The sequence below is a fragment of the Osmerus eperlanus genome, chromosome 13 (assembly GCF_963692335.1).
Source record: "Osmerus eperlanus chromosome 13, fOsmEpe2.1, whole genome shotgun sequence".
NCBI classification, from domain to species: Eukaryota; Metazoa; Chordata; class Actinopteri; order Osmeriformes; family Osmeridae; genus Osmerus; species Osmerus eperlanus.
In genome coordinates, this window is record NC_085030.1 from 9,589,067 (window position 1) to 9,600,609 (window position 11,543).

The following is an 11,543-nucleotide window of genomic DNA, read 5'->3' on the forward strand; positions in this document are numbered from 1 at the left end:
TATTGAAGTTATTTTGACTTACTTTTGAATTTTACCTAAAGCTGATAAATATATTGATACTAAAGGATTTAACAGCAACCACCATCACATTATTACATGTATGTGCTAATGGACTAAATTAAGTCAAATTCAAAATTATCGACATTTAAATTAAAATACCACTTTCATATACACAGTAAACACAGTCTCTTTATCCAAAAAGAAGATGAAACTACAAAGGCACTGTTACAATTAACAATAAACTGTACAAATAAGCTTGTTTTTTAGTTAGACAAGGACATTAAATTGCAGAATCTGGACGTTTTCAGTGCCATGCCAAAAGTATTCAACATATCCATGTTGTTTTATTGTACTGAAGCTGTAACAGCTTACTGGAGATGGGAAGTCAAGACAAACCCTGGACCCTGTCACATGATCTCGCTACGGGTCTCAGTAGACTTTTCCCCCTAGAAGTGGACTGGCGCAGAACCAGTGGACGATTCAGAGATCTTCCTGCTGGAGCTGGTGTCTACAGACCTCAAAGAAGGGGAGTTCACCAACTGGTTCTGCTTGGACCTGTCGCATGTCACAGAACGACTCCAGTCTAAGGAGGCACAAAGTTCAATGTTATTACTGTCATCTAAACATGCAGATAATCCATATATCTACAGCTAACACTTCATAAAAGGTTGCTGTCTAAGAAGATTCCTTTGCATGGGTACAGTGTCTTCTAGTTAGGGTTTTAGCTCTCCACAGGAAGACAGACAGACAGACAACCAAACAAATAACAGACTGTTCTCTTTACCTGAATAGTCATTAAGCCTGAATCTGCCACAGCACAGGTGGATTCTCCACTGCTTCCTAACATTCTCTTTCATCAGACAGTGGAACACAAAGATGAAGAACCCTGAAACACAGAGTTAACAAGTTGGACCTTACTTCCTTCCTCTTCAATAAACTTCCTTCTTTTCTTTTGTCATTTCCTTTGTTTTTCTAATTTACTTTCTTCCTTTTCATAATAATAGTAATGGTAATAATAATATTTATAAGGCACCTTATATTAGGTAAAATCTCAAAGTGCTACAGGTTAAAAACAAGAAAGGGCAAAAAAAAGTATGTCGACCAAAAAAGAAAATAGGACAGAAAAAAAGAGAATCAACCAAAGGCTCTGTCTAATCAATGACAAACTGACAGTGTGAGTCTCAAAATGTCCCTAAATAATGCCTTTTTAAAACCTACTTACAAAACAATAAAGTGAAATCAAGTTTCTGTCCCTTGGTGCTCCTTACCCTGAAGACTGTTAAGGATGGAGAAAAAATAGAGTAGCGGTACTTTGGCCGGACCCAAGGCGAAGAAGGCTAGTGGCCAAGTGAGACCCAGCAGAAAGGTGAGGCTGGCTGCCGCTCGCAAGTCCTGCAGCATGCTCCCCTTGTTTCCAGCAGGTTTGTTGGTCCGCATGTTGCGGATCTGAACCAGAACCACGATGAACACAGAAAGGTTTATCAGCATGACCAGCAGAACAAAGGCCAACACTGTGATGTAGAAGACCACATTGCTCTGCAACCAGCAGCTGATGGAAGAAAATGAGATGGAGAGAGAAGGGGAGAGGAGAGTCAAGTCTATCGTCTGACCTACTCGTAAAATTCAAATCCAGAATGGTAAGTAAAAGTTTCCCAAACATCACACTTACAATGATTCAGAGTTCTGCAGATCGTCTGCAGACTTCCTGGACGAGTCATTGCCATAGGCATCCATGTCTATCGCCAGGACTAGGCTGACAATCACCAGGGGAAGGCCTGTGTAAACACCAAACACCCGATATATGAATTCTATTCATTCAGTTAAAAGACAATCAATAGAATTTTTCTATTGACTATTTCTGTTTTCTCTCAATCTCTCTTTACATATAGTCCACAAATTGCCATCTCTCCAGCCTTACCCCAGCCAAGGGCGCAGAACTTGAGAATGTAGGAGGGGACGTAGATGTTAAAGACCTTGACCAGAGCGAAGTACATGTGGACGGCCTCCAGGGCCATCCAAGTGAAGGATGCCAACATGAAGTAGTGCAAAGTGACTGCAGTGGTGATGCAGAGGCCATAGTTGTTGAAGGATGAGAGCCAGGAGTTGAGCAGGAAGACCATGTTGAGCCCCAGCAGAGCCCCTGATAGGTTGAGTAGGATCTTGGACGGGTAGTCTTTACGCAACTTCCTGTGTGAGAAGAAGGACCAAACAGAAATGGTGTTAGTGGTGTGTGTATGTGTGTGTGAAGAGGAAGGGGGGGGGGTAGCGTTAGAGGTGAAGGCTAGGTTAAGGCTAAGTGTTAGGTTTGGTGTGAAATGGAATATCCATACGGAATTGGGAAAGCAGAGATTGGTTTAATGGCACCTTGAGGGAAGAGTTATACAAGAGATTGACAGAGAGAAGGTTACACAACAAAGAAGACGTGGAACCAACCGATATCTGTATCGTCTCTGTGTTTGATGGTCCAGATGGTAAGCTTACCCAAAGGCAGTGTAAGTCAGCAGATTGATGCCCAGGAAGATGGAGGACACCCCACAGCCCAGGTAGGAGATGATGGACAGGATCTGGCGGTCCTTTTCACTAATGGGTGTCCTGGACACATCCTGCAAGACAACACACGCAACTTCTAGTCTGATAACAACGCAACAATGCAAAGAGCGTTACCAGGTACATATGTATATGGACAAACATATATATACATTTCTGTGTATTAAGGCTTGCCCTTCCATTCAGTTGTGCAAGCACGGGGAATCAACCACTCACCAGGAGCACACCAAAGTGTGTCAGGTGATTACAGCGACAGCTGGTCAGATAAGCAGACCTGCTCTCGGTCTCACAGCCTTGACTGCTCCAGCCCCCCTGCCCATCTGACACACATAATTTTGATTAGCAGGTTCACACATGTACAAATACATGGATGCACATTCACACAGATGCATACACACACACTGTGCACCAACGGAGAGCATTTGACATCCCTCTAAATCCTGAGTTGTAAACATGTTCCCTTCGTGCATGATCGTTGCAACATAAACCCTGCAGAGAGGAAGTTAAAGCAATGAGGAACTTACTGTTTTTCTGGAAGTCCCAGTACACGCACTGCACCCTGTCACTGGTCTGTGGGACGTAGAGCTTATGTCATGACATTCAAAAAGCAAAACTGCAGCTCAGTTATTTTTGATATGATCAATTTGTCACCTCTTTTGGCTTGAGGTGTCTGAGTATAACTACTACAGACTCATTGAGATTGCTGACGAGGCTGTTGCTAACGCTAGCAGACACTACATAGGTATTTAGTGTCAAGTTGCTTTCCATGTCCTGTAAATGAATAATATACAGAGAACAACAAACACATTTCTGTTATCAACATATATTAAAATATACAGTCGTGGCCATAAGTTTTGGCAATGACAGATGTTGTGTTTTGCAAAGTTTGCTGGTTCAGTATTCGAGGAAAATGTTTTCACATGTTTCTATAGAATACTGGAATACAATAAGGCACATTTCATATTTTTTAAAGCTTTTTTGGGGCGAACAATTTAAATATATGCAAATAGTCCCCTCTTTTACAGCAGTCAATCTGCTCTTAAAATCCAATCAGAATGATAGAGTGATTTCACCGGGCTAGAACTAGTTCACACTTTCCCGTGCTGATGATATGACTTAGTGAAATTATGATGGCAGTCATTTTATGCCACGACCCAGCAAGCTTTGCAAACACAAAATGTATGTCGCTCCCAATACTTTTGGCCACGGCTGTATATACTACAATAAAAAAAAATGTTTGGATGCAAAATGATGAGAACATTTAAAAAAACTACACAAAAGTAGATTTTAATTTGTGTCATTATATGAGTGTATGTACCTTGAATAGCTCTTGTACGCCATAGAATTGGAACTGGACTCTGCGTCTGTTTCCGTTGTTGTGTAGGATTGTCTCTAGGGCCGAGGGTAGGGAGATGGATGCCACGGCACCTTCAAATGGATCGCTCACAAAGGACTGGTTGACAAAAATCTACAATATAAAGTTTAATAAGAGTTATTTGCCATCCTCTGGTTGGAAGTCAATATACTGTCTACTTAATATTATAAACAGTATCAGAAAGGCCATTGAATCAGTGCAAAAACATTAGACATAAAACAGTAAAATGTCCTGAATGAATTGATCAGTTTATCAGTTACGAGTATGCTTAATGTCCTTGTTGCAAATTAACCAGGTATAATGCTGGAGGCTGAAGACCAGAAGTCACATATCCTGTTGAGTTTTGCATCACCCTCTTTGTCTAGTTATTAGATTATAGTTTGTTAGAGGAATGACTTTTTCCACTCACTCAAGGGCATGCCCTGCAGAGCGGAAGCCAAGCCTTATAAATCACACCACAGATTATTAACTGGAACATGATGTGATACGACACACATTGATTTGACTGCCGACAAACACGCAAACACACACACACAATAGTGGAGTTTCCATGTGACTACCACAGATGCTGTGCCGCATGGTTTCTGACCTCTGGGACTAGGCCAGTGGAAAAGGAGGAAACACCGAAGGTCAGGCCATGGAACTGGTCTGGGTCCACATTAACCATGGAGACGGCCAGCGAGGGGACAGTCACGTTGGCTGACTCCCCAGAAAAAAACATCTTGTTCCCAACACTTTCAATCAGATTCAGGATTCTTTTGGAGAAAGGAAAGGCAAAAGAACGGACACAGGTGTCAAGGAGGATAACAGAAATAGAGGGTCAGAATTGAATTGAAGACAGCAAGGCAGAAAAATAAATTCCCAGCTAAATGTTCAATGTTCCTTAATCATTGAAATAATACTTTGTTCTCTTCATTGTCAATCTATTCCTGTTCAAATGTCTCTAATTCACCTATTACCCACTGCTGACAAGACAGTGTCAGATCCCAGGAGGTCACTGATGATTCCAATGATCTTCGATCCAAGCTCAGGGGTCACCGTGGCAACCCCCATCACTTCAGCTAGCTTGTCGACCACTGTGTTCAGCTCCTCCCCCGTCAGGCTCCCATCAGAACCCAGCTCACTGTTCACCAGGTCCTCAATAATGCCCACCACGTCAGCTGTGTTATCTGGAAGAGAAAAATAGCACATCTTAATTATGATAGCTCATTAATATCTGGGTTTTTAAATGTACAAATACAGGTGATTATGTACGTTGTATGACTATCTACAATTTCAAGGCATATGTCTTCTCGATACATAGCAGTGTATTTAGTTGGTGGCTGGGGACTTACTTGCTGTGACGATGAGGTCTCCTAGGTTAGAGAAAGTGAAGACTGGCTTGCATTTACTAAAGTCTGGATCCCGCCAGGTGGCCTTCTCAGAGTCAGGATCTAAGTCACTACAGATAGAGGAAGATGATGAGAGCAGGTGATAATAGACACACAGGATGATATTCAATGCAAGATGATAGCTGAGGTCAAAGTTATGCATATTCAGTCCTGAAGTTTATCTCCTAAGCAATTATTGACAACCCGGTAAATAAACAATAGTTTTTTTTTCTGAAAATAGGCTCACCACTGCCTGTATCCTTTCTTAGCCGGGTTCTTATAACAGCCAATGGAGGTGTTCTGCTCTGGTTCACCAGAAGGCCATATGTATTCCCCGTAGATACCCTTGGTAGTGTCCTCTGGGCAGATGCCCGGCTCTGCAAAACAGATACTGTCAATAACTAACATTGTCATGGCACATGGCACCCGATTCCAATACCTAGAGAAGAGAAACCCTTTGACTTGATGTCAGAACTACATACCTATGTGTGTTATCTCAATAACACCTGCCTGGATGGTGATAACATTGTCAGTGTGCTTTGTGGTCAGCAGCTTGTGAATGAGGTCCTTGGTCTCTGTTATGTTGCGTGTGCCAAACGCTTGAATGTGGAATGCACATTCATACCTTGGGGGCAAAATACAGGAAGTGTGGATACAAATAAGAAATGAAAAAGTCCACTGCCACATTCAATAAACCACTGGCAGCATCCTGGATCCAAGCTAAGCAGCTGGAGTTAGAATTTCATATGTTTGGCCTCTGTCAACTGTACTTACGCTTTCTCACTCAGCCTAGGAATCTAAAAGAGAGAGTGCACAAAAGTGGATATGCTGTTCATTATAACTTAATAAAACCTTCAGTACCACTCAGTTCTCAGCTTTTGCCACAATCTTTAATATGTTTTGCGGACAGAGTTTAAATGAACATGCTCACCATCTTCGATCCATGAGTCTCCTCATTATCACTACCCCTACAAACAGAATAGACACAGAGATTTGGTATTATGAAGCTGAACAGATTTTCAGATATGCTTGATAAAGACACAAAAGAGACATTTGTGACCACATGCATGTCTACATAAGGCCAACCATGGGTGGATGCAGTGGTTGAGCCTCACCTGACAGCCTCCTCTAGGATCTTCAAGTGTAATATCTCCATTTGATGTGGCTTGAGTTTTTCCTGAAGCTGTTGCCCGAAGACAAAAAGAAACCGTGAAGGATTGCGCTCAAAGAGAGAAATAAATATTTGTAGTGGTTAAATGTTTCTCACCCATTTATTGATGGTATTCATTGGTTTCTGAATCTCTCCAGTCATGTTCAACCTCAGTTTAACTCTGAAGAAGGTGTCCTTGTAGTCTACTAGAAATGAAAGTGCAAATTAGCATTTTATTTCCAAAGTTGCCATATAAGTTCATGGACAGGAAAAGGGAAATAAAGAAAGCAATTTTATGTGGTGAGGGACCAATACCATTCTAACATCCTACTTTTCCAGCTAACAGCTTTGTGTACAATGTGTCACTAAACCAACCACCTTGTTAGTGTACGTCATATGTCTTCCCTGAGATGTATTACTGTTTGCCTTGAATTAATAAATGGCTCCATAGCACTTTCAAATAATCTACAATTGAATATTACAGACAGTAGTTAAGGAGGTGTGTTCTTGACTAACCAGCTAGTGTGTAATTGGGGTCCTGTGGTTCTCTAGGGGTGGAGAACAGAGTGATTCCCAGAGTTGGCACAGTCAGTAAGCTCTCAGGGGTGGCGGTGACAGTAGGTGGTGGTACTGTTCCTTCAGGAAGAAGAAAGGCGTTAACTCCTCAGTCAACAAATCTATTTTCTATGTGTGTGCATCTGTATTGGGTTTGTGTCAGCATGTGTTTGTGTGTGTATGTGGGTTCGGCTGAGCATCTACTTGTGTGTGCCTGTGGATTCGCGTGTGTGTGCAAAAATGTGTGTGTGTACTCACCTATGGGCTTTACACTGAGGGTGCCAGGGTCTGCAGTCAGGGTGAAGGGGTCAGCGACGAAGGCTGGTCTCAGCATATCAGATATGTTAGCCTGAACCACACTGACATCCATCTCAGGTTGCACACTCACATAGACCTCACTGAGGAAACTACACAAAGACACATGCAGCACAGCCATCGTCAGGTGACTTGACCACAAGCACTATGTTATTCATGCAGTAATATATGTCAAATCAAACACACAGTGCAGCCTTGGGTAGGCTTCATTTAATTGGTTTTCTGTACCTGTCAAAAGTTGACTTTGACAATTTCTCGATGTCCTAGAGAAAAACAAAATATGTGTGCTTATAATTTAAAATGCATAAAGGTCTGCCCTGGCTCTGACATGCTGTTCTTGTTTTCAAAAGTTGTGAGATTTAAGTACAAATGTGACCGTGACGCATGCAGGAGCGTCTCATCAATCACTGTTTGAAGGAGAACCCTTATTGTGTCTAAGGTATCCTTCTGTGGCCTAAGAGTGTCTGAGGATATCGCCCTTATTGGGGACAATCCAATGACATCTATATACAGTACCTGAGCTTGTTGGATGCCTTGCATAACTTCATCATTACTTCCACGTGAGGCTGGTCTGTGTGGAAACACAGATAACAGAGATTAGATAAAAAGACTTGTCCCCGCTGTGGCTATTGCTGTGAATAATATACCTTGTGTTGTGTCTGCACCTTAACGTGCAGACACAACATGTTTTAATAATGTGCATACTAAACGTACACTTCTACGGCCTCAAAGATGTTCAACTAAATTGCTTCATGCAGAAACAAATGTAGACAACCAAATACCTAAACCCAATATCCTGCACATGTGCACAGCCACATACACACATACATACACAGCAGAAGTGCCATGTTTTCAAATATTGCAATATTTCAGCTACCTCAATGTTGAGACAAAAATATCCTCCACGAATATGTTGTGAGGAAAAACACTCCTCAGCTGAAAGAGGAAGACACAGGACACTGATGTTATCAAAGGACCGCTGCGATAGTTTCTATGATGACCAAGTCAAAATTGCTCTCATGACACATTCTTGTCATTGAAAGAACACATTCTTGTTATACTATTCTTCTCACCCATTGATGTAGGATTTTCTTCAATGGAGTTATGGGCTTTGGTGAGATGGTGGCACTCATTTGGATTTTGTATAGTGACCACTCTGAAAAAATGTACACGATAAATGAGCTCACATAGGACATAGGATTTGCATAGTTTGTGACAATGACCATACTGACCATGGATATATATATATATCGAATGGACTTGTGACACCTACTGCAGGTAAGGAGTTTGTCAGGATTAGGGAAACATGTATAGTTCCAGTCCCGTGTGTCCCAGCTTACTACATCACCATCTGTACAGGTCTGGTTCAGAAGCTCCTCGGCGGTTCTCTCCCTCGACCACATCCTAAACAGGCTTATGTCACCCACAAAGTTCCTCCCAGTTTCTACTATCAGGTTGCCAGCCCCATTCACGGTATGTGGCAGACCGAGAGTGAGGGTGCCGTTTTGGGCTAGTGGTCGGGCCAGGGTCGCGTTAACAGTCGCCTCCAGCAGACGGCTCCCGTTGATGTACAGGCTGAGCCTGTCGTGGGGGCCGGACCAGGTGAGACAGATGGTGTGCCACTCGTTCAGAGCCAGATCCTTTTCCACAGGAAACATCTGGTCCATGAGCCATGCCTCAATGAACTTATCCTTGCCAGTCAGTCCTAGCTCAATGTGTCGCTCACCACGAGGCTTGTAGACAAAGCCAGTCCATTTGGGGACCTTCATTGTTGGATGGAGGAGCAGACACACGCTCAGCTCCTCGAGGGCTGGCACCTTCCGGTCCAGCTGCCACTCACAGTTTGTTGCCTTAAACTGTACTTTTTCGCCCCAGAGGCTATGACTAGCCGAGCCTGAAAAACACAGAGAACCCACATAATATTCAATGATACATAAGGTTGATAATGCAATAAAAAAACACCTTACTCCCATAAATAGGTGGCTAAACTGCAAATGAAATTATACAAGAAGTCAAAAACTCTTTAGGCATTCTTTAGTGTATTATCAACTGCTTCTAAATCCCTTTGTTGGGCTTCTAACCATACCAGAGCAAAGATGCCAGGCTGAGACCAGGACCAGAAGACGGAGAGCTGTGGAACAGCAAGTTCTTACTGAATCCATGGCCGGTCTGCAAGAACAGCAAGCATACTGGGAGTCATTGTATGAATTGTTAAACCTATCTGAAAAATCGGAACAATGCACATGAAGCACATGTTGTGCCCTCGTATTGTACAAATATCAGACAAACATATCTAGCTGGAAATTACCTGTGGGATTCCCTAGTGTAGTCCAGAAGCACCTAGTTTTGGTCAACCCAAAAGAAAAACCTTTTTAAATTGAATAAATGTAAAGCGGACCCAAGAAGACACGTCTTTGGTAAAAGAGACAAATGTTTTTTCTCCATGCACAAACCTCCACGCCTTCTCCCTTTTGTACCCTGAGTTACTTATTAATCACTGGAATAGCAATAAACATAACTAAGGTAACTCATTGTAGTTCAACATGGGAACTAAAACTATTGTTATTTTTAACTAAGTTTCACACACATTTCAGTGGGTTTGGTGAAAGTGGGATTTAACTGTTTTAATCAAGTCCTTAATTAATGTTTATTTTTGTTAGATGCTTTTGTTCTCTTTGTCACTCTGTAGGAGCTGTCAATGATTTGTGTGTTTAAGTCAAGTCAAACATGTCTGGAGAATGAGTCAGGGGGTAATTAAATATTGTGCGATGACGCTGTTTGTAGCCTTATTTACATAGATGTGTGTACACAGATGCACACTGATGTAAATCATATCCATACTGAGATAAAATATTCTTATGATAAACCATTACTGTGTGCTGAGAATATAATTGTAATGATGCATATGAATGTAAAAGGGAAAAGGATTCTGTGTGTGTGTGTGTGTGTGAGTTATCTATATGCAAAGATGGAGTAAGAAATGCTAAGCAGACATGAATGAATGTCTAAGGATAACTCCTCAAACAAATGTAATTGGTTTTCCTGTCTAGAAATCTGAAGTCCTGCTCTCCTCCACAGACTGGATGGAGGGAGGCATCCAGTTGTCCTTAAACATCCTGCACCTACCACCACCTAGTGGTCATCTGACATCAGTAACCCCTTCAGAATCCCTCTCTTGTCAAATTCAAATTTCACCTCCTCTATAATAAAACCTCGCTTTGTCTGAAAAAGAGGACTGAAATCTTAGATGTCCCAGCCTGAACGTGCAGAGCAGAGACAAGGACACTGACCGGGATGAACCCGAGAAGGCCATCTCTGACGGGCTGCCCAGGTGTGCTGGCAGAAGCCCTGCTGGAAGAAGCAGTGTAATCTGCTTACTCCCTCAATTAGTCCGAACGAAATGCGGCTATAAACAGGTCAGTCGTTTACAAAGGGATATTCAAATAAAGTACGTATTTATTGTTTCAGCACATTTGTTTTTTCAGGTCAAGTTATCATCAAGTCCATGTTAACATAAGGATACTGCCTAGCAACAGTTGGAACATGAGCATAAAAAATGAGACTTTCTGCTGTGCTTCAGGTGGTGGTGGTGATGACTGGGACACACCATCAACTGTCTCTTCCACAGCGAGCACTCCCAGGCACTCCCAGAGTGCCTGAGAGCCTGGCACTCCCAGAAAAACAAAATGCATATCAGGAAAATGTTCTGAACTGAAAGTGATGATAGTGATGTTATCTCTTTTTTAATTCTGTTTGTGAGTTCTGTGGTCTGTGCATCCTTGTATAAAATGAACTCTGCTGATTTGATAAATCTGTCTCTTCTTAACTCTTATCGCAAACAGTGGGCAACAGCATGTGTGTGCACACCTGTTCTACCTGTGCTTGGATTGTTTAAACAGTATGCAATCAGTACTTGTGATGTCCACCTTCCTAGTTTCGAATGACCGTGCAATATTAGCTCCTCAAACAAATCTAATTGGCTTTCCTGACTGAAGGTTTCCTTAGCCTTTCAGCTTCTAACGTCACCTAGTGGCCATTCAGCACAGATGCCCCCACATTGACACACAGAGGGCTCTTTATCTGAAACAGAGTGCAGTATTCAACAATTTCCGTAGCATACCTGCACCTTTCCTACCTGCCTGACTATGCAAAGGAGGGTCAAGGAGACTCCCCAGGGGGAACCTGAGAAGGCCAGTGGTGACGTGCTGACCAAGTTTGCAGGCAGCAGCCC

The 11,543-nt window shown here is 42.3% G+C and overlaps 1 protein-coding gene and 1 long non-coding RNA gene across 2 annotated transcripts; both read right to left on the bottom strand.

Moving 5' to 3' along the window:
- Nucleotides 1–22: 22 nt before the first annotated feature.
- Nucleotides 23–6,000, bottom strand: adgrg4a (adhesion G protein-coupled receptor G4a). The gene is made up of 16 exons (XM_062476916.1): nt 5,996–6,000; nt 5,775–5,917; nt 5,540–5,669; nt 5,257–5,363; nt 4,875–5,091; nt 4,512–4,677; nt 3,866–4,015; nt 3,199–3,318; nt 3,072–3,117; nt 2,757–2,867; nt 2,482–2,626; nt 1,919–2,187; nt 1,670–1,775; nt 1,269–1,549; nt 785–886; nt 23–583 (listed from the first exon to the last, which is right to left on the bottom strand). The coding sequence occupies exons 1-16, from the start codon at nt 5,998–6,000 to the stop codon at nt 447–449; spliced, it is 2,235 nt and encodes a 744-aa protein (XP_062332900.1). The 3' UTR covers nt 23–446.
- A 66-nt stretch (nt 6,001–6,066) lies between these two features.
- LOC134032366 (uncharacterized) lies at nt 6,067–6,640 on the bottom strand. Its single transcript, XR_009932008.1, has 4 exons — nt 6,560–6,640; nt 6,408–6,475; nt 6,224–6,260; nt 6,067–6,089 (listed from the first exon to the last, which is right to left on the bottom strand). It is a non-coding gene; the product is annotated as an uncharacterized LOC134032366 (long non-coding RNA).
- Between the last annotated feature and the right edge of the window lie 4,903 nt (nt 6,641–11,543).